The sequence below is a fragment of the Neofelis nebulosa genome, chromosome 18 (genome assembly GCF_028018385.1).
Source record: "Neofelis nebulosa isolate mNeoNeb1 chromosome 18, mNeoNeb1.pri, whole genome shotgun sequence".
Taxonomy (NCBI): Eukaryota; Metazoa; Chordata; class Mammalia; order Carnivora; family Felidae; genus Neofelis; species Neofelis nebulosa.
In genome coordinates, this window is record NC_080799.1 from 1,389,160 (window position 1) to 1,412,177 (window position 23,018).

The window sequence follows — 23,018 nt, forward strand, 5'->3', positions numbered from 1 at the left end:
CGACACGATGGACAAAACACACACGGTTAAGTGTTCGCACACACTGGGCAGGCGGCTACGGTGATCCCCGAGAAAGAGACACAGGAGGTGAGCCCAAGAGGCTCAGGCTGAGGCCCTGGCGGGCAGCGCCTGCACAGGATGGAGCCGAGCGGGGGGCTCTGGGACACAGGTCCCCAGGACAGAGCCGAGAGGGGGCTCTTGGCCAGCAGACACCCAGGAGTTTGCAGCAGGTGCCCAGGGTATTTACCAGAGACCCCGGAAGGGTTACATCTCAGCAGCAGAGTTTAGTCCTAGAATAAAAGCAGTCTTGACCAGCCCTGCCAGAGCTTAAAAACAAGTCTCGCAAGGGCCAGCTGACGGACTTGCCTGCCAGAAAAAGGTATCTGAGAAGAAAAACCCATTGGAGATGAACAGCACATGAAAACCCCCCAAAGAGCAGGTCAGTGAACGTGAAGAGGGGGCGACGAAGAGCATCCAAAAGGAAGCATGGAAGACAGACACACGCAGCATCAGTGACCAGCAGGATGAAGCCAAGTGACCTTAAATGTGTGTAACGGGAGCCCCAGAAAAGAGGGGAGGGACACGGAAACAGTATTGGAAGAAATGACAGCCTGGATGATCCGATTCTGGTCAACTATAAAACCACAGATCCAAGATGCCCCGTGAACCACAGCAAAACAGGCACAAAGAATATCTAGAAATCAGCCCAAGGTAAGAAGACTTCACGTTCACAGCACCGAGGTAAGACCGCTAGCCTTGCGGGCTCTCCGGACGCGCACCCCCCCCCCCCCCCCCCGCTTAAGGGGCACGGCTCTGTTTCCATCTGACGCTGGTGAACCTTTCCTTATCCTGAGCTGGGGGCTGTGTCCTGGGATCCTCGCTGCTGTCCAATCCTACCTCCAGACCCCCTACCCCAGGAGGGCCCGGCAAGCAGCGGCTCTGCCTGGGGCGCCCTCCGGATAAGCACAAGCCCGGCCTCTCCCATGCGAGGCTCAGGGGGCAAGCGTATCTGGGCAGAGGGGGCTCAGGGAACACTCTGGGCCACCCCGATTCCCGCACCTGTTCAGCTGACGAAACGAGAGACGTTTAGAAGCCAGCGTGCGTTCAAAGCAGCTCCATTTGAAATTCAGAGGACCCCAAAAAAAAGAAAATTCAAATTAAGGTGTGTGTCTGGGCCCTGTTGTTACAGCAGGAGATGGGAGCGCTCCCGGAGCAGGCTTCTTCCCACACGAGCCTGTGCGCGGCCCCGACGGCCAGTCAGGGGAGGGGGAGAAACCTCGCAGCCTCACCCCCTGACTCCCGACACGGGAGCCCTGTGGGCTCTCCACCTCCCAGCGGGGTCTCATGGACCCAGGCTCGCCCACCATCCTCCCTCAGCCCTCACAGAGCAGGGACGAGGCCGGGGCCAGAAGGGTCCCTGGAAGCCCGAGGGGCGGCCCCTCATTCAGGGGGCGGTGAGAGACGCTGCGGCTTCTCCTGGGCAGTCTGCGTGGGGACCGGAAGGTTCCCGACACTCCTTCCAGGAGGCCCAGGGAGCCCTGTCCAAGCCAGAAGAAGCCCCTTCCCGGCCTCGCTGGCTGGCGGCCCTGGGGGTCAGCCCTCAGCACCCGGCGGGGGGCAGCAGTGCCCCCAGGCAGGCAGCAGGGACGGGAGGCCAGGTTCCACCGGCAAATTCCGAGTGCCCTCGGGTCCGGTATTTGGGGAGAAAACAGAACAAGCCCCTTTCCTTCCCTGTTCCTCAACTTGAAACCGACACTCCAACCCTGAGATCCAGCATCTGACTGGAAGTGACCGGAGGGTCAGCGCCCCTCACAGGACGCCTGTCCCACACACGTAAATGCAGGGGTGACACCAAAGGAGGGCCGAGGACCCCAGAGGCTCGACCGTCCTGTGAAGGTCAGGACGAAGCCACGGTAGCTGAGAGGGTGTGCAGGCCCTGCCCCTCGGGCCGGGCTGGGTGCCCCCCGACACTCAGGCCCACGGTCACGCTGGAGGGATGCCCGCCTGCCCCCCGGCAGCCAGCCTGTACTCGATGCTCCGCTCCACCAGCCACAAGGCCACCTTTGGGGAGACTAGCCGGGGGCGGGGGTGCAAAGTGACGTGGCCCCCAGGAGGCAGCTCTAGGACTTAAATGCACTGGCCGGTCTCGGTGGGCCGGTCAGTAGCCAAGGGACCCCGCGTTCCTCGGCCGCCCAGAGCTGTGGGCAGCTGCCGGCAGGGCAGGAACGCCTGCCGATCTGTTTGGCAGGGGCAGACTTCGGTCAAAGTCTCAAACCCGAAGCCCACGCCTCAGTGTCACGGCCCCACCAGTGCCCCGGCCCACAGGGAGGCCTGCACGTGGCTTCACCGGACAGGCCGTGGGTCCTCACTCACGCCGCCTACGCCTCAGCCCAGACGCGACGCGACTTGTTTTGATCCAAAGCACATCAGAGAGCGGCCTGGTCCAGGCCAAGGGGTGCCCCAGGGGCATGCTGGCAGGGCAGGGGGTTAGGGGTTGATGTGGGAGGGCAGGCGGCCCACACTGGTGGGGAGAGGAGAGCCGCGGTGAATCCTGGCCAGGCTGTGCCCGCGCCGTGTCTGACGGGCCTGAGCAGACCTGGCAGGACGTTCTTGTGGGGGGGGAACAGTACTGGGGTCCTAGGGCCTGTCGGCCTGCCCCTCACCCTGCTCTCTCCTACTGACAGGATCCGGGAATGCTGCCCCCGAAGACAGCACAGCGGGGAATGGCTTGCATCCGCCAGAAGATGCACAGGCCCGCTCCTCCCAGGAACTGCCATCAACCACTGGACCCGACACAAGGGATCCGGACACATGACGGGGTGACAGGGTGGGGCCCCCAGCAGGATGGAGGGGGAGGAATGTCCCTTATCTGGCCTCTGAGCAGCTGCTCTCCCGACACGAGGTCCCAGTGTGTGGACAAAGCCCCTGCCGAGGACCTGGCCACGGGTCCCCTGCAGGGCTCCACACGGGGCCACCCGCCACCTGCCCCGTCTGGGCCTGCTCTTGGTTTACCCCAAACACCCTCTATTCCGACTCTGTTGCGGGGAGAAGGGCACTTCTCATGGGCCTGGAAGCTCACGCGCACGGCTCCGAGGGCCAGGCAGGCCAGGCACGCTCGGAAAAACCCCAGGAAGCCACAACACGGGTGTCCCACGGGCCACGTGGGACCATGCTGTCAGGTCCGGTTCTGGGTCAACACCTGACCGGTGGAGCTGTCCCTGGGACCTGGGGGGAAACTGTGGCTCCCGGAACCCCTCTTCTTCCTCCTCCGACCAGGAGCTGTTGCCACGGCAACCGCAAGGCTCCCCAGCCCCGTGCCAGTGAGATGACGCCACTGGGACGTCGCCCTGAGGCACGAGCTTCTCTCCTCACTGCAGTCTGGTCCAAATCCTCTGTCTTGCTTGGCCCGACCGTCCCGCCTCTGCACAGGGCAGCCTGCCTCTCCCCCACCCGGCCCCTGGCCCTTCCCACCCCTGCTGCCCCACAACAACTGCCCCGGGGCCCAGTACTCCACGGGAGGCTGGTGGCCTGTCTGTGCCCGTCAGACAAGAGTCCCGGTGGGGCGGAACAAGCCTGCGCACTGTGGGTGACGGGGCCACGGGGCCGACCCGCTCACTTATTTATGAGGAGAGAAGGCGGCAGCCACGGGCAGCCACGGGCAAGCTCCTTTGCGGGGCTGCACGGCCTGCACGGGCCTCGGTCCGGGTCAACACGGCCCCGCCGGCTGCCAGGTCCACAAGGGCCGCGGCGTGTGGGGGGGGGGGGGTGGGGACAGAGGTTGGAGACGCTGGGGGACAGAACGGCCAGGAGGGCAGTGCAGGTGTGGTGGCAGTCGTACACCGAGTCCCTTCCAGGGACGAGCCAGGTGGACACAGGGGGCTTGGAGTCACCGTGTCCCCCGAGTACTCGCTGCAGTGACAGCAGGAACTCTGGAACTTTCTGAGGACGAGCAGCAGCCAGATACTGAGCCGGCGCGGCCTGTGCTCACTGCGCCACAGTTTACGGGTTTACACGCACGCCTCTCCCCTGCCCTCGAGCTGCTCCCTGGTGCTGGAAGTGGTGTCCCCCGCCTTGCCTGCTGGCCCGAGGGCGATCCCCGGGGCCGGCAGAGAGGACTCCCGCGTCCAGAGCCGTGTCCCAAAGGCACTCACACGGGGGCCGGGCGCCGAGACTCAGCCACCGTCATACCCGCCTGGTCTCCCTCTTGGGACGGGGGGCTTGCCCCGGCTGGTCGTCAGGAGGGAGGGCAGGAGAGCTCGTGAACCACAGCCAGACAGAATGACAGGCCCAGAGAGCAGGCCTCCGGAGGTCCCGGAGACTCGCACGCACCTGCGGGCGCCACGGGCGCCCCCACTGCTGCCGGTGCGGCGAGGCCCACTTCTCCTCCGGCGCGGGGGCAGGGGTGGGGGCGGGGAGAGCGGCCGGGCCCCCGCCGGGCCCGAGTTCCGGGCCAAGTGCCTGCCTGTCCTCGGAGTGGCGGCCCCCGGGGGCAGGCAGCTCCCACCCACGCGGCAGCAAGGGCCGGGCCGCCGGGCGCCGCGTCTTCTGGAGCAGAGCGCGTGGGGTGAGCCCGAACCCTCAATCATGCCGGCGCACATCTGCAGAGCCCGCTCAGCCGGAACGGCGCTCAGCTATTTCTAACTCTGCCTTCAGCCCCCTTCCTGCCTGAAAGATCATCTCTGGGAAAATAAAATAAAATAAGCCAAAGGGGCCAGGAGACTGCAGCTTTCTGCGATCCCCCTCCAGCCTGATTCCGCCACCGCCGCGTGAGTCTGCGCTCAGCCCCCCGGGGCAGGGCCCCCAAGGCCGCGTGAGGGTCGGCGGGTCGGCCGTTCTCTCTGGCTGGTCTCCGTCCCGCGGCTTCTCTCTCTTAGGACCACCGGCTCACAGGGAACCCTTCCTTGCTGCCCCAGCCAAGGCTGAGCTCGCTGGCGGAGCCCTTCTGACCCCGGGGCGCATCCAGGTCAAGCTCCTCACTGTGGGTGGGGAAACCGAGTCCCGCGGGGTGCAGTGGCCCGGCCAAGCGTGAGGGCTCCAGGGCACCTCGTGTCCCCTTGGGTCCCGGGGCAGTGCTGGGCAGGGGCTGCCTCTGGCTGGGTCCCCAGAAGGCAGTGAGGATCTGCACATGGTCAGTCTGCCGTCTCCCTTCTACGTGGCTTCTCGCGCATTCTCCCTATCTGTCCGTCTGTCCGCAGTGCACAGCCCGCACACGCCAGGCCGAGCAGGCAGACGAGCAGCGGATGGGATGGGATGGGGCCTCCTGTCACTGAGCCGTAACAGCCAGAGGCAGCAGGTACTTCACCGGCAGTCACTCCCAGCCCCTGCTTAGAGACGTCCTCACAGGCTCGGCAGCTCCAGACGCACCTTCTTTGGGGCCTCTGAGGGCCCGATAGCACCCACCCCGGAGAAGCTCAGAGGCTCCGCGTTTCGAGTGTCCGGGAGGACTGCGGCCGAGCAAGCGAAGGCACACACACGTCCAGACGGTCTGCGGACACCGCCACGCTCTGGGGCCCTCTGCTCTCCGCAGCCCAGCACTTTCTGCCAGTGGAGGCGCAGAGGGAGGACAGGGCCACCGTGGAGTGCAAGCCCCGGCTGGGCACTGCCCGAGGCACGGCAGCCGGTGCGGGGGGCTGGCCCCTCGGGAGGGTGGGGAGGTGTCTGGGGGCAGAGGGCTGAGCCGGCCCAGAGGATGCACCCCTCACCCGGCCCCTCCCGTTGGGTGGCCTGTGAGCTCCCGGGAAGGCCCCACACGGACGTGCACGGGCCCCGAGCGGCAGATGCCTGTGGCTGTGTGAGCGGGGCTGACACTGGGGGTGGGGGCAGGGGCCCTCACTGCCACGTCAGGGAGCCCGGGAGCACCAGCTGGCTGGGGTGCGGTGGGCCTCACCTGCAGAACTGTGGGAAAGGCCCCTCAGGGGGACCTATGAAGGGCTCCAGGGATGGGCCCGGGGTGGAGGAGGCAGGACCGGGGCCCTCACCAGGATGCTGGGGACTTACAGCCCTACCCTGAAGGGAGAGAGGTAAGCGGAGGGTGGGAAGTGTGAGCCTGGGGCCCCGAGCTGGCTCAGACCTCTTCAGTTCACCCCACACGGCTTCCAGTTTTTCCTGATGAGCCGGGACAAGAAAGACAAAATCCCACCCACCTGTTGGTGCCCGTACGGCAGCAGGCACCAAGGGGGTGACAGGACTGGAGACAGCAAAAGGAAGGCCAGCGTCCTCAGAAAAGCCGGGCTCTGAGGGAGGCTGGCCAGCGTGTGAACGCCAGGACGCAGGGACAAGGAGGCGGGAAGCTGGGACCAGGGCGGGTCCACCAGGGGCTGGGCAGGCCCCTGCCCGGCAGGGACCCATGAGAGGCCCGAGGAGAGACAAGGCTGCCCCACACGCCCTGCTGGAGGTCTGGGCAGGGGCAGCCCTGTGCGTGTGCCTGTCACACGTGCGCACGTGTGCTCCTAGCCTCTGGTTCCCGGGACAGCCCCCCCCCAGGCCCATGGAGGCACGGCCAGGCTCCCCTCTTCTTCCCCCTGCCCCCCCCAACACCCAGGCCCTGAGGCCCCGGGGCATGAGCGCTCTCTGAAGGGAACCCTAACCTCCGGTCCTGGCTCTCTCACTCTGTCCAGCGGCCGCTGCAGCTGACCCGCCTGTCCCAGGGGTGCCACACGATTGGGGGGGGGGATTCCTGTGGACAGAGTGGGGGGGGCTTGCCTAGACATCAGGGACCAGCTCTGTCCTGCGTCCCTGGCTCTTTGGAGAAGGACACGGGACTCATTGGAAGCACCCCCAGACTTCCACGGACAGAGAGCAGAAATAGCTCCTGCCTCCCGGTGCGATCGGGGGGGGGGGCGGGGGGGGGCGGCGGCTTGCAGCCTGGGTGGGGCGGCCAGGAGCCCGAGCTTCCAGGACATGGCAAAGCCACCAGAAAGGCTCCACACACCCCAACAGCATTGGTAAGTGCCTCGGGCACCGGGTCCTGGCCAGGGGCTGTGCACCTGCTGGGCGCGTCCTGGACCCTGGGTAGTAAGGAGTCTACAATCCAGTGTGCAAGCCCGACCAAAGAGGCCGCGTGCCGAGATCCGGGGTGGGGGCCTGGGTGGGGGGCTCCTGGCCGGTCCATACCTACACCGCACTTGAGGCCTCCCAGGGGTAAGGGTGGGGTAGGCTCTCTGGGGACCCCGACGTAGGACGGTTCCTGTCCCTGAAGAACAGCTTGTGTAAAGGAATAAAAGTCACCTATGTAATGACCAAGCAACAGAAAGCGACATGTGTCCTGAACGGTGCAAGCTGAAGACAGTTCCCACCTCTGGGGAACACTGGAAGCCCTCCCGGAGGAGGCGACTGTGAGCACGTTGCGGCTCTGTCGGGGGGTGGGACGATCTGACCAGGGGCAGGGCCCAGGCGCTGGTGTGCAGGGTGAGGGGACCCCCAGGGGAAGGCAGAGATGGGGGCCCTGTGGGGCTAACACGGGCCCTGATGGGCAGCTTCTGTCTGCTAAGCGCTCACTGCTGGAAAACACAATTCTGACAAACCCTGAAAGCCAGGGTGGGTCCTCAGGGATGCTGCTGGTGCCCCCGTGCCGAGCACCATGGGGGTTCGTGGTCGTGAGCTCTCTCAGCTCTGACCTCTGACTCACAGGCGATGAGACCGAGGCTCAGAGTGGTCTCCAGGTGGGGAAAGGCAGCGTGTGGGTCCGAGTCTGGCAGCCTGGACGAGGGGCAGCTGGCCTGTCTACCGGGTCCTTTCCAGACAGCTCTCTGCACGGCCCCCGAGGACCAGCGGGCGCTGTGCTTCACATCTCACAGTCGGCGACGTCCCTCCACGTTTTCCCCGACGACACGGCAGGAGAACCCATGCATCTAGAACGTCACGCATCTAGAAAGTGGTGGGGCCGTGAGCAAACCCACGTCTCCTGATGCTGTGCACGGGACTGCCCCCTACCTGGGGGTGGGGCTGGAGGCCCAGCTGGGACGGTGGGGGCAGGGGTGCCTGCTGTGGGCGTCCAGGGCTTGCCGGGCGTGAGCGGAGGGCTGAGCCGTCGGCCCTCCTGTCATCCTCGGGGGCCGTCTCACGCCCGTGCTGCTCCCGGCACATCTGGCCCCTAGGTCCGGAGCCAGGCCTGCAGCTGGGAGGCAGGGCACAGAAGTGTGGGTGTACCGGACCCTGCAAGGGACCCTCAGGAGGGGAAGGTGTTGGGGTTACTGCAGCAACACCCAGGAACTGAGCTGGGGTGAGCTCTGGGCGTGGACACACTCAAGGGGCCTGGTGGGGGGCAACTGCTGAGCACAGTGAGGCCTGGCACGCGCAGGAGAGCCGACGGTGGGGAGAGACCGCAGAGAGTGTGGGTGGGGGCAGGACAGCCGAGGATCTGTAGAGGAATAGTGGAGGGTCCGGGGTGGGGGACGGCGGAGGGTCTGGGGACGGCGGACGGTCTGGGGCGGGGTGGGGGAGAGGAACGGCCTGACAGTGCCTTTGCGGATCTCTGCTCCACAGGCACTGTCCTGTCCAGAGCGAGGGTTTGCAAGACCCGAACATCTCTGCTTACGCACTTGACATTTAAGAAAACCGTGTGGGGCTCCCAGAACACACGAAGCGCTCGTCAGGGTCCGAGTTCTTCGGAAGATCGCGGAACGACACAGGAGAGACGTTTCTGAGAGCTTGTTTAGAAACGTAAAAACAGACACGCGGGACCCAAGACGGCCGGGGAATGTGGGAAGGCAGCCTCCAGGCCGAGACGCGGTGCTGACCTCAGGACGAGGAGAGGCCGCCAGGAAGGAAGGGGGATGGAAACGAAGTCGGGGGGGGGGGGGGCCCACGCCGACCTGCGAGGTCGGGACCCCTCTTCCCTCGGCCTCCCGCGACCCGGCGCCTCCGGGCTTGGCCAGCACCCGTGCCAGGAAGCAGCCGGGCGGGCACAGGCTTAGCGTGAGGTTCAGTTCACGATGAAACGAGACAGGCAGGACTTCCCTTGCTACCGCGTCCTGCTCCACGTGTGCAGATCGCACGGGTTACAGCTGCTTTACGGACCCAGAAGAGTGGGTTCTTTGTTTTTACAAACGTGGGCAGAGCCAGGTGGACGGCCCGCTTCACACCGTGGTCGCCCTGCGTGGGGGCCTCCGTGCCGACCGTGGCCGCCCACAGCCATGCCGGGCCCACGTCGCCATCTTCAAGCAAAGGGAGGGGAGGCCGGCGCGGCGGTGGCGGGAACAGCCCTCCCGGTCGCCCTGGCGGCGCCCCAGTCCTGCCCCTCGCGTGCGGGTGCGTCATTCCCCGCGACCGTCCCAGCCCCGAAACCTGGACACCACCCCGGGCCTGGACACGGGTACGGCTCCACAGGCCACACGCTGCCTCCGACTCCGAGGGGGCTCCTCTGTGGGGGCCCCCACCCTGCTGGCTTCTCCAGAAGGAGTCTGGGGCCAACACAGGCCGCCAAGTTCCCGCCCTCGCGTCTGTCTGGGGTTCCAGCCCTGGCGTCTCAGGCAGACCCGAGGGCCCGTCCCACAGAGATCCAGCAGCTTCCGTCCCCTGTCCCGTCTGCCACACGGCACGATGGCCTTGGCCACGGAGTAGTCCTGAGGCCGCCTCCCTGGCCCAACACGGACCCTCACCCTCTTACTTCCGCCGTCCCCCGGGAACTGCTGGGGCTGGACGCCCCGGGCCTCACTGCCCCACCCCCCCCAGCGACGGGGCCAACGCAGCACAGGTGGACGGCAGACGCCCAGAGGCGGCCAGGTCGGGTCGGCCGAGGGTCAGCAGACTCCCCCGGAAGCAGCGGGCCACGCCTCCTGAGGGGAGGCCGCTCCCACTCCGTCGTGCACCAGGACGACCGGGCGGACGTGCTCTCCACGCCGGTGGCCGTCACCGCGGTCCTACCTTGAAGATGAGGCAGTCGGCCTTGTGCTCGGCGTACATGGACGTCAGCCGGTACTGGCTCTCCGTGGTGACGTCTATCTGGTAGCCCGTGAGCGCGTAGCAGACCTTCCGGAACTCCTGGATCTTTGTGTGAAAGACCTCCTTCAGCCGCTGGTTTCTCAGCTCGGCACTTTCCACCTGCTTCTTCAGTTCTGGGGGCGACAGGGGACAGGGTGAGCTTGCAAACCCGGACCGGATGGGATGCGGGGTGGCAGCGGGGGTCAGGGCCAGAGTCACCGACAGAGGGTCGTGGAGGAGACAGGGTCCCGCCCAGGCAGAGCCCTGACGCGCACGCGCGCGAAGCTAGGGAACGAAGAAAACAAGCACAGGGACGACCCGACCTTTGGGCGCGGAGTCGTTCAGTTAAACGTAAATAACTCTAAAGACAGCAGTGACTCTGAAAACAGCGGGCCTGGTCCCGGCTCTGAGCCCTGATTCGACCCCCGGTCTGGCGCCTTTTCTGAAGGGCAACGGGCAACACAGAGTCCTTCCCAGGGCTGCTGAGGAGGCTTGGGTGGGGCCTGGCCCCTCACGGCAGTCTTGGGTCTGTACCTGCTGGGGGGCTGGCCGCCCACTCACACAGGCCAGCACTGAGAAGTGGTGAGCAGGCAAGGGGCCTTGACAGTGGATGCCCTGGGGCTTCCTGGTCACATCCCTGGCCCCCCCCCCCCCCCCCCGCCGCCGGAGACAAGGCCACTGCGGTGCAGACAGGCCCCTGGGCCCCCGCCCGCCCCCTCGAGGCTCTAACAGGACGGTTCAGGGCAGAGGCCCCAGGCCCAGCCGTCACGCCTGCCACGGTTCAGGGCCGCACAGGAGAAACCAGCTGTGCCAAGCACAAAGCCATCAGGAGGCTACACAGCAATTATCACGAATCCTTCACCCAAGGTGCCTTCCCAGTAATTAAACCTCAGTTCTCCCCTCACTAATTAGCAAGGCTGGCTCTCCTCAAACACCAGCCTCTGAAGCCAGGAGCTTCCTGCCGGTCCCTCTGGAGCTGATGTCGGGGAGCCCCTCCAGGGCCCGGGGACGTCCTGGGCGGAACGGGAGCTGTGCCGTCTAAGAGGGTGGTGGGAGACCCCAGGCCTTGGAGCCGGTCAACCCGGCTGTGACAGGGACAGGAGCCCTCTTGCTCAAGCTGAAGCAAGGGGCCCGTGGCACATCCTGTGACAGTCACCAGGACGGGCCCGGGCCTGGCAACCAGAGGCTCCCTGGCGGGGCTGAGGGCAGGGAGAGAGCAGGAAAGGTCACCTCCTGGAGCAGGTGAAGGGGACGGGGGAGCCTGTCTTCCAGAGAAAGACACACAGGAGAGCCTCCACCCGCGCGCCCTTCCGGACCTGTGGCCCTGAGCGTGTGACCCTCCAGCTCCCAGGCGCGTCGGGTACACAGCTGCCTGAGGAGGCGTCGCAAAGACAAGCTGGATCCCACGGGGCCACAGCACAGTGCCGTGTGGGTTCGGGCCACACCTTGGATGGTGGGAGCTCGGTCAGCTCCAGGCACCAACACGCTCTGCAGCCGTCACAGGGCGACGCGGAGGGCGTGGGTTCTGGTTCACAAACAGGGGCTTGTGACATTCACTGCCGGGCCACGCGTGTCTGGCATGGGGAGCGCCATCCGCCCCAGGCCAAGCTCTCGCGGCCCTGCTGCCCCTCACACACTCTGGCCGGCGCCAGGCTTCTGGACACGTATCCTGGGTCTTGTCTGTACCTTGTACAGCTCTGCGGGCAGCCCGGGGCCGTCCGCGTTCTTGCTCTGAACGAGGAATCTGAGACCAGGGCACGGCTCCTTCCGGCCTCCCCGCCACGCAGGTCCCTCCACCTGCCACACGCCCTGCCCTCACCACGCGGCCCTGATGGCCCCGGTGGACATCCTTCTTCCGGAGCAGAGAGCCTCTCCATCAGGACACGGGCGCGGAGCCCTTGATTAATCGAGTAATCAGACTACGAAATCCAAAGGGTAATTGGCGGCTCTGACCCCGTGCTCCTCCCGGAGTCTCTCGGCCAGCCCACCAAGGACGGACCCGCCAAGCGGGAGAAAAACCCATCCTGGAAGGAAAGATTCACTGACCACGTTTCTGTGGCGATAATTCACCCCTGTCAGACTGCACTGCCTTTAATGGAGCTCAGATGCCCATTGGGAAAAATTTAATTTTGGTAATAATGCAACCTGACCTTGGAGAAGGTAACAGCCCCTTTGCCCACAGATATCAAGATGCCGCCCATTACCCATCCACGAACTCCTACAAGCACACGGACTCAGGCAAATGCACGGGTAAGCCGCGCCCCTCCAGTCCCCCTGGGGGCTGCGGACGCCTGGGGCACGAGCTCCGCCCCCCACGTCGGGCTCCTCGCACACTCTGTCTCACCCAGTGCGGTCCCCACCACACCAGGCGGGCCCCCTGTCACTCTCTGACAAGCGAGGGGAAGCTTGGATGGGGGGAGTGACTTCCTCAAGGTCACACAGGCTGTCAGAGGTACAGAGGGCTCTGCCCCCCGTCTGCCTGGTGCCGGTCCTCAGGTGCGGTCACCTTAATGCAGCACGTTGGGGTGGGGACGCCGTGAGCTCTCGCTGTGATTTAGGGCACAGCAAAGTCAGTGCTCTGACCTCCCCCCTATTCTGCCGTTCAATCGCTTACATAAACGTGAATGAATAATTCACACGATGGTTTGGATTAAATAAATAAAAGATGTGCCTTTTGCCTTGGAAAAGCCATTGCTCGGATGTGGCCTCTTCCCCAGAGCGAGCCGAGGCTTCCTGTGGGTGGGGTTAGGCGGCCTGCCAAGGGCCGGTGACCCCTGGGGTCCACGGTGACCCTACTCCACACCCACCCGCAGGCACCCGGCCACGGCCGCCCATCGAGCCCATCGGGCAAGGCCGGCTCAGCATGCAAGTGGCCTCGTCGGGTCTGCGGAGAGCTCCGGGACCGCCCGCTTCCGGACCCCTCCTGCCGTGTGCACGTCTCAGGCATCACCAGATGCCTGGGATGAGGACCTCGTGCCCGGACCCCCTCCCCTCAGGCCTGGGATCAGGCCCACGGCTGGAGGCTGCACCGGGCCAGACTCACCCTCCGCCCCGTCCTGCCCTCTGGCAACACGGGCTAAAGGAACGTGCCCTCCTGCCACGCTCTTCTCTGTTTGGGCCACCCTGTCCATCTTCCCCGTGGCAGCCCTGTGCAAGGCTCTCCGAGTCCTTGGTGAGGGACAAGGGAGGCCAACGAACAAGCGGGCGCCAGACAGAGGACGTGGTCGCCCAGAGCTCAGGTGTGCAGGGCGGGCAGGGGTGGTGCAGGCCAGGGATGGATGGCAAGGTCCAGGGGCCATGCACCTGCTTTTCAACTGGCACGCGGCCCCACGCGGGCCGGCAGGTTCCCTCCACAGCCACATCCACATCCACGGGTGGACTGCCCCTGGATGGCTCGGACTCCCCCTCCCCCCCACCTTCCACCCTCCCCATCCGTGCCCAACACCTGGGTCCTTCCGGAGTCCTAGAAGGCCGCTGGGAGAGCCCGTGGGAAGGACACGGAACAAAAATAAACTCTCCCTTACGTAAGGCTGGCAGGAGAGAGCGGAGATGGCACGATAAAGGAGCGCTTATGGGCACATGGCTCTGGAGAGCAGTTCACAGTCTAAAATTCGGAGAAAGTCTTATCCCAGAGGAGCAGGGAGAGCAGGTGAGAGACAGACCGGTGGACGGCGGGACTCTCCCAGCAGCAGGCCTCTGCGGGGCCCCCGCACGTGGCCGCACCGGCCAGCAGAGCCCGGCTGTGCCTTCATTTCACTCACAGCACACGCGCCTCCGTGACTCAATTCCCTGCATACCGGTTTGCTGGGGAAGGTGCGGGGAGCTGGAGGTTGGGGGGTGGGGGGCGGCAGCTCCACTTGGGAGGTCCTGGTCGGCTCCGTGGGACCTCTGACCCTGCCTCGGGATGGAGGCAGTGACGTGCAACCCTTAGTTCTGAGCGCCTCTTGCTCCCAGGGCCTTCGAGAAGCACAAGCAGACAGGACACGGCAGAGACACGTGCCAAGACGCCAACGGCTCTTAGGAGGGCAGCCCGGGGCCTGCGGTCCATGTCTTTCCTCTCGTGTGGCCTGAGCACGCCAGTGAGGTGACTGGGTCTGACTCTGCACGGTGGCCATTCTGAGGGACAGACAGACCTCGGGCCTTACCCTGTCCCACACGCGGCGGCCTCAGCTCCATCCTGGGACCTTTCAAGGCAATGGCTCCCTGTTAACGGGCTTCCCTGACCCACATCGTGGTCCAGAGGATTCTGAGTGTAGAATAAGCACCATCCTGGGGAGGAGGCTGGCGGGGGGAGGGCTGGAGACCCACGCAGGGCGGAGCTGGGACCGGGATCCCAGGCCTCCCAGCACAGTCACCGAGCTCAGAGCGGCACTGGCGGCCGGGTCAGGCCCTCTGTCCCTTGGGTTCCAGTCCTGTGCCGGGGCCCAAGTCCTCTGGACAGAATTCCAAGCTCTGAAGGGGAGACATGGTCTGAAATGAAACCCTGTCCTGCAGCCACCAGGCCTGTGCCGAGCGTCCGGGCCCGCCGCCTCTCCAGCCGCAACTGCCCTGGCTCTATTCCAGAAGCACCACTCTCCTCCCCACCTCAGGGCCTTTACACAGGCCTGGAGCAGCCCGTCATGCTTTCTAGCTGACTCCCAGACTCCTCAGCTTTGAAATCACTTCCTGGGAATAGATCCAGTCTCGTGTCACATGTCCTCAGCGTACGTGACAGTGTCTGTTTCACACAACAGAGTGTCTTCAAAAGCTTCTCTGAGTAAGTTATTTTCCCCGTAGACTCCATACTCGCTGCAGGGAGGACTTTTTGTCCCATTGAGTTTCAAGTGCACTTCAAGGAGGTGGGAGTACACGAAATGCCGTTTCTCCAAAACCCTAAATCATAACCCCGGAAAGGCTCTAGTCAGTGTCAACAAAAGGGAACACACATACGGGGCTTCCCCACGGACACGGCGAGTAGAACGCACGTGCTCACCCTTGAACATACGTGTTCGACCTTTCCCCCTACCGCAACCACTGCGGAGGGCGGGGAGGCAGCGGCAGACAAGAGGGCGGACAAAATCTTAGAGGATGAACAGTGAATTCAGGAGAGGAACCGGGCCCAGCGGGCCTGGGTGAGTGGGACCTCACCGTCCTGGGCAGCAGGGAGGCCGGCTGGAGCTGTGGTGGGGGGTCCGCACCGGGGAGCAGGACTCCTCCCTGCACGCCAGGTGATGGCCCTGCCCCTTCCGGAGAGGAGACAGTCCCTGCTCCCAAGGCAGGGGTGACAGGCCTCAGGGCTGCTGTGATGAATAGAACACCCCCTGATGCCTGTGCCCCCGGCCCCCGTGGACCCGGGGTCCACAAGCACAGGGCCCGGCAGGAGGTCGATCTGCGCCAGCGGCCCCTGCGGGGTCTGAACCGGCCTTCACATGCGGCTGGCGGCAGCCTTCCCGGTGCCCAGCAGACCGGCCCCAGACGGAGGCCTGCCGGCCCGGAGAACGACCCGCAGGGCGCGGGGCCTGCCTCCCGCACTCGCAGGTTACGACGGACGCTGTGGTGGAGAGGCGTCGGAGGCAGCAGCAACAACGCGCAATCCGCGGAAGCGATGCCGTTACAGACATGCACGGAAGCGCGGACACGGAACGCGGAAGGGCCTCCCCGACAGCGCCCCACCAAAGACAGAGACAGAAAACGCCAAAGAAAAGATACATCCGGAGATCCTGGGAGGGGAGACCACACAAGGGAAACCCCAGAAGTAACCGACTGGTCTCCAGGCTGGGCGGGCAGGGCGCAGAGCTATGTCAGACACCCCCCAGGAAAACACCCCCCCCCCCACCCCACAGACGGACCTCCTCCCTCCCGCCCTACCCCATGGACAGAAACCCCACCCGCACCCCATGGATGGACACCTCCCACCCTGCAGACAGACCTCCTTCTTCCCATCCTATCCCCACAAACTCTCCCACCCCACGAATGGCTCCCGACCCCTCGTGAGGGAGGCTGGGAGGAGGACACAGGGGCAGGGAAGCCGTGCACTGGCCACCGGCCGAGCCGTCAAAGGCAGGCGGCCTGGCCCCTGCAGCTGCGCTGTGTTTAAGAACGGGAAGCAGCTTTTGAAATTTCCCTTTGGGGACTCGGGACAGAGTCATTTTTCTTTCTGAAAAGTGAATAAAACCACTTAGCCAATGCTAAGGTTCTCAGGTTTAGAAGCCAGGAAAAGGCACTAATATTTCACCACTTGAAAGAACAGCTCTTGGAGCCCAGGCTGAGCCGGGGCTGCTCCAAGGGCACCATGTGCAAGGCAGTGAGGGGGGACGATGGCCTGCCCGGACCCGGCTGTGGGCGAGGCTGGATGACCAGCTGTGCTCTGTCCCCGGGCGTCCCCAGCACTGCGCCCCTGCGGTCTGGAGGGGCCCAGGGGGCAGGGATGACGGCGGGCACACCCGTGGGGTCCGCGGCCAGGGACGGCAATGGCAAGAGGCCAATCGCCCACCTCCCGATGCTCACCGAGCTCCGCTCCATGGCCTGTCCCCTCGGGACGTCCGTGTAGAGGCGGGATGAGGGCCCTGGCTCCACGGCGGGGAGGCAGGGGCTCAGAGAAGGGGTGGGGCTGCCGTGCACCGAGGGTGGTCAGCCTCTGGGCACAGTGCTTCCTGCCTGCTGTCTCTGCCCGCTCTGCCCGCTCAGGCTCTGAAGCAGGCCCTGCCGGGCACGAGGGTCGAGGAGGATGACTCTCGGCAAATTCACCGCCCCTCCCTCCTCTCCTCGCCGCCCCCCCCCCACCCCCCGCCCCCAGACACCGGCAGCCTCTCGGCAGCCAGATCGGGTTTTCCAAAGCCAGGCCAGCTGGTGCCGTGGGCCGCCCTGGGCCCTCGGGTCTTCCCAAGGTCCGGAAGGGCACGACTGAGACCAGTCTGGACAGTGGACGTGGGGATGAGTGAGAGGCGGGACGGTGCCGTCATCTGCCATGAACAGGCTCTGGGGGCGCCGCGGGTCTGCAGGTCCAGGTCCTGAGTTGGGTTTTTGCCTCCTTGGGTTCAAGAGGCCGGTGACGGAGCTGAGGGAAATGACCTCTCCGTGTCCAGAGGAGAGATACACGTGGGGGCAGCAGCCACACAGGTGGGAACCGAGCCAGTGAGGCCGCACGGTAACAGCTGTTTGACGTGCACGTGCTGGGTCTGGAGACGGGGGCACAAAACGCGTCCCTACGTTATCTGAAGGGCACTCGGGATGAAAGCACACGTGTTCGGAGCCGGTCCTGCAGCCGAACAAAGACCAGCGAGGCGACCCGCCTCTCTGAGGTGTGCCTCGGGGACAGCCACGTGTCAGGGTGACGCAGGGGCCCTCACACTGAGCCCGGGCCTGACCTCAGATGAGAGAACCGCACCCGTGCACGCGGGGACGCCCGGCCACACAAGACCAGGCCGGGCCAAGGAGCCTGGCTGGGCCCGAGGTGCCCCTGTGGAAGCATCCCTGGGCCTCCCTGGCAGGTGCCCGGGGAGGGGGGCTGCAGGGGGCGCTGGCTCTGCTCAGGCCCAAAGCCGTGCCACGCCGCTGGGGCTGAATTATTGGCATCTCGTAACTTCTAACTATTTCAGTTTTACGTGTTTAAATATTTAATAATTAGGCATCAAATATTCACGCAACTTTATTAGCAACTGCGGGAGCTGGCACCACAGGGCGACGACTGTGGGTCCGGGTCCTGGTCCCCGGGGTGGGGGGTGGTGCCCACCGCCGGACCACGGCCCCAGGCAGGCCTTTCGTGGGTGCCGTGCACAAGAGCGGGTCCACCACCCCGACGCAGCACCTGCATCCTGACGGGCTCCCCCTCCTGCGGATGGCCTTCCCATCCCAAGCCCAAGCTCCAGGAGAGGGGCCCGGGAGGCTGGCAGGCACAAGGGGGGGCGGAACCAGTCTGGAGATCCGCGTGTGCCTGTGCCCTGCCTGCCGGGGGGCTTTGGGCGCCCACCCCGCTCCTCGCGCGGCACTCAGGGCAGCCTGTCCGTGAGGGGGCACAGCGGACACCACCCGACCGCTGCCTTCGGTGACCAGCGGACAGGCCCGTGCCACCCGCCCGCCACGGCCTTCTGCCATCCTAGGGAATGGTTTGCTTGAACTGCCTGGAGCCAGAGGGCCCTTGGGACAAAGTCTCTCCTTTATGAGCCCATGTTCCCCTGCTGGGCCGGAAATTGCACGTTTTACACAAGAGAGAAGACATTCGCCCTGGAATTATATGCAGATGAGCAGCGTGTGTGCCCACCGCCGGCTGCCTGGCAGACGCCCGCCCTGGGTAAGCTCGGTGCCAGCTTTCAAACAGGGGCATCTCTGTGTGATTAACGGCTCCCTCCACAAGCAGCCTGTCACCTTGCACAGAAATGATCTGAAAAGACACCAGCAATTACAGCCCACCAGATTACGGGGTGGGAGAGTCCCGGGGTGACAGGCGGGCGCTCATGTGATATCGCATTCCCGGGAAGGCTCCCTCCCCCACCGCTGCGAACAGAGAGCGGTCGAAGCCCCAGGAGACGCCCCCCCCCACCCCCACCCCAGCCTCCCCACCCTGGCGCCTTTGCGGAGGGGGAGGACCAGCTGGGCCACGTGGAAGGCCACGGCTGGCCCCTCGTCCAGGCAGCTGACAGATGTGGGGTCGGGCCCCGAGGAGGTCAGCGCCTTGTTCCCGGTCACCCCGACTGGGGAGCAGAGAAGCCGGACATCCAAGCGAGGACTTTGGAGTGGGGTGGATCCCCCAAGTCCAGCAGGCAGTGCCGGACTCCCGGCACCACCTCGGGCAGAGAGGTCTGGCCACAGGTGCCCGAGGGAGCCTTCGCGGCCATCCCCCCACCAGGTGCCCCTGGGGGACCCGTGTGCCTGGGGTGTGTACAGAGCTCACCATCCTCTTTCTTCACTTGTTTCGTTGTTCACGGCCCATTTTTTCCAACTAAAGCACACCCCGCCCCCCCCTGGAGGGTAGGGACTCACTGCACTAGGGCCAGCCGGCCTGCACGGGAGACCCCAGAAAAGAGCACCGGGTGGAGACCTAACGCCCTCCGTGTGCACTGGCCCCTCTTAAGCTCTGGGAACACCCGAGAAACATCATTACATCCACCTGCGTTTCACGGGTATGGACCCAGGGGGTCACACGGTTAGAAGCAGACCACCTGAGGCACACACTCACACATGCACACACATGCACGCACATGCACACACTCATGCATGTGTGTGCATGCACGTGCTCTCTCACACACACCACACATGCAGGCATGCGTCCACACACTCGTACACGCACACACACATCTGCACACACACACTCATGCACGCACGCACACGTGCTCTCACACACATGTGCAGGCACACGTTGACACACTCGTACACGCACCCATGCGCATGCACACACACACTCATGCACGCACGTATGTGCTCTCTCACACACACACACCACACATGCAGGCATGCGTCCACACACTCGTACGCGCACACACGCATCTGCACGCACACACTCATGCACGCACGCACACGTGCTCTCATACACATGTTCACTCATGCACTCACCACACACCAGCCAGAGCCAGAAACCATCTAGAGGAGAGAGCCACCCAAGTATGTCACCTCACAAACGCCCTGAGACATAAACCAGAGAACACCGGTGCTTAACTGAAGTTTCCGGCAACTTCTTTCCACACGCACACCAGCAGGTGACCTGTCGGGCTCACTGGCAGCGACGGCCTGTGGCCGCCAAGTGGGACGGCCGTGGGTGAAGGCCACGATGCTGGTAGCCGCGGCAGGCTCCACTCCAATCCGTTCTGCGTGTCCTGCGCGTTATTAATCTCCAACAGCGAGCTTAGAGAAGCCGAGTTCCTGGAAGGCGAGCTTCCTCTTGGAAGAGGGAAGAGCCTCTCAGAGCTCATCTTTTATTGACAGAGTCATTTTCGAGTCAATCTGTCTGCTTTGGGCAAGACAAGACTTTAAATCTTTCTCTCTCTCCCTGCTTTCAAGATGTGGCAGTCTATTAAGACCCGCTAATGTATGCGGCCAGGCCTCGAGTCTGAAAGGGAAGGCACGAAGGAGGAGGACCGAGAACCCAGAGAACCGAGCAGGGGTTCAGCAGGTGCAGCCGCCCACAGACCCGAGGGGAGCAGCGGGTTAGCCCTCTGGGGCTCGGACGCAGGAAGGTGGGGCGTGCGGTGAGGAGGGACGAAGTTCGAGGCGAGCAGGCGTGTAGCAGGTGCACAGCCTGGACAGGGAGGGAGTGCTCTGAGGTGGCAGGCGCCCCTCGGCCAAGGACACGCGGCAGGCAGCCAGGACCAGCGTCCGGCCCTTCTCAGGTCCGCCCGGCGCGGCAGGAGCAGGGGCCTCCTGACGACAGGTGACGTGCACGGCGCGCTCCCACCACGGGAACTCCGAGGGAAGTGTCGGCCTTCCCGGCCCCAGCCCCTCCCGCCGGTCCTGCTGAGCTCTGTCTCCAGCCAGGCCCAGCCCCTCTGTGCGGGACCACCACAGGCACTGCCCGTAGACACCCTGGCGGGAGGCGAGACGAAACACCCCCAGGGGTCCCGCCTGCTCCCCTGCCCCGGGGCCCCCACCCCACGGCGGGCTGGCCCACTGCGCTGTCTGCCTGGGGTCTGCGGCCTTTGTCCAGCACCGGCAGCGGGGGCTGCTCCTGCCCCTACGCCCCTGAGTCGTAAGGACCCGGTGGGTCAGAGAAAGGAAGTTTCTCCAGTCAAGGACAAGTGACCAAGACAGGCTGTGGAGGGGTGTCAGCGCCTGATGCCCAGGACCAGGACCGCTGGCTCATCGGCAGGACCCTGCAGGTGCCAGTAAGTGAACTAAGGAGGCAGAGACTGTCCGGGGTGCCCGTGTCATCACATGGCTCCTCCAGCGACGAGGCAGGAGGGTGGCAGGTCTGAAGAGGACGTTCCGCTGTGGGAAGTCTGGGAGGGGCCGAGCGCCAAGGGGAGCGGCCACCGCCAGCAGCTGGAAATGCCAATGGAACAGGTTCTCCCCAGAGCCTCCGGGGGCCGGCAGCCCCTTGACGGGAGACTTCTGACCCCCAGCGCCGTCGGAGGAGACATCTGGGGGTGCGGGTGACGCCACGGCAGCCTGAGTACAACCTTCCTGCCCCTCAAGAGCAGCAGCAGGAACAGTTCTCAGATGAGCAGCCCAGGAACAAGGGCTTTAGAAAAGCTGCTCAGTTACTTACTCACCCAACAGATAGGCGTCAAGGGTGAACCACGTGGCTGGCATTATTCCAGGCACGGGGCGGGCGCCAGTGTGGACAAGCAGGCAAGGATCCCAGACCTCAGGGGGTTACATCCCGAGAGGGGACTCAGATAAACACACAGGAGCGGGTGAGTGGTCTCCAGAGGTGGTTAGCGCCACGGAGAACGAGAAAGCAGGGTCGGGAAGGGGCCGGTCACAACAGCCCTCTGGGAAGCCAGGGCATGAGCCGAGGACACGGCGGGTGGGAGACGGCCAAGTGCAGGAGGCAGTGTGGACCATTCGAGAAAAGGGAGGCGGGTGGCCGCGTGGACCATTCGAGAAAAGCAGGGAGACTTGGGCAAGCCGATGCAGAAACGGACGCAGAGATGCAAACAACCCGCAACCGAGAACGGTAAGTTGGGCCGCGGTCATCAAGGCCGCACTACGCCACTCCGCTTCGGCAAAACGCCCGTTAGGGCCTGTTCTCACTGTCCACGAGAAATCCAAAGAAGGTTTTCTCACTTTTACGTGCAAAGGTGAAAAGCAAAAGTAGCATTCGGCACTGGTTTTGCGGCGAGCCCCTGGAGGCAGCGCGCACCGCCGGCCAGGCCCCCAGCTCCGTCCCCGGAAACCGCGCTCAGCATCCCGGCGTCCGGCCGCCAGAGCTCTGAGCTGGGTCCGCGAGCATCCACGCGTCATCCTGAGTCTGTGTATCCACTAGCAAGATGCGTCTCAACGTCTCAGAAGAGCCCAAGAGAGGCGAGTTTTTCAACAGCTGGGTATCTAAATACCAACAAGCGAACGTTGACTCCTCCTTCACACCGGACACAAAAATCGATTTGCTGTGGGTCATAGGTCCATACGTAAAACCTCCCAGAAGCCAGGAGATGGCAACACTGGGGTGAGCAAGGATTCTGCAGACAAAGCGCTAGGCAGACAAGAAGAAACGGGTAGATGCGACTTTCTCAAAATTTAAAGTTTCGCTTATCAAAAGGCAGCATGAGGGAAATGATCACGAGAAAACAAATCACGTAAAAAACGGGCTGAAGATTATGGAAGTCGTTTCAGCACAGGAGACGCGCGAATGGCTAACGAGCACGTGGGAAGGTGCCGGACGCTGCCCGCCACCGGGGAGATGCAGCCACGGCGCGACGCCACGTCACACCCGTCAGCGCGGCTGGACCCAAGAAGCCAAGGGCTCGCCGGTGCCAGAGGACGCGGGGCACCAGAGCGCGCACGCAGGGGCCGTGAGATGGCGGAACCACTTTGGAAAACCAAGCAGCAGGTTCCTAAAAAGTTGAATATAAACTCACCCCCACGGCCCCCCCAGGAAGAGCCCCCCGTTCCACTCCCACCCAGGGCACACGGGGCCTTGTGCTCAAAAGCCTTCAGCAGCAACGTTCGAAACAGCCCAAGAGTGGACCACATGTCGGTGTCCGTCAAAGCGTGGTCCGTGCCTGTAGGCTCATTCGTAACCGAGGAAGGAAACGAAGCAACGCCACGCACACGCCGCCACGGCCAGACCTCACACACGTTCCGGTGAGGGGCGGAGGGCAGACATGAGGGCCCGTGTGCTGCGTGACCCCACTGCTGGGAGAAGTCCGGAAAAGACGTCGCCAGAGGCAGAGCGCGGACTTGGCCCGCGACCACGTGCTGCCGCGGACACGTGGTGTCCAGGAGAGGGACAGGCCGCGCACGCTTCTCTGGATGGATGCCCGCCCAGACCTCTTCCGCCAGGTGATCAGGGACGCCCCACCCTGTGGTCCCCAAGCAGGTGCCCAGGGCGCTGGCTCCACCGTCCGGCCCAGAGGCTGCCCCCAAAGCAGCGGGGGTGGGGCTAAGCAGCAGCGGGAAGGGGGACCACTCCCCACCCCACGCCGGCAGAGCCGAGGCCCAGGCTGGCCCAGGACTCGTTGGGCGCT

The 23,018-nt window shown here is 64.5% G+C and overlaps 1 protein-coding gene across 7 annotated transcripts in view; it reads right to left on the reverse strand.

Annotated features, from left to right (window-relative positions):
• The window catches only part of MAD1L1 (mitotic arrest deficient 1 like 1), a 318,460-nt gene that overhangs the window by 29,552 nt on the left and 265,890 nt on the right, over positions 1-23,018 (reverse strand). For all 7 annotated transcript variants that reach the window (XM_058712035.1, XM_058712036.1, XM_058712034.1 and 4 more), the window contains one exon: positions 9,865-10,055. In XM_058712035.1, the coding sequence (XP_058568018.1) occupies positions 9,865-10,055 (191 nt within the window). The remainder of the gene's footprint in view (positions 1-9,864; positions 10,056-23,018) is intronic.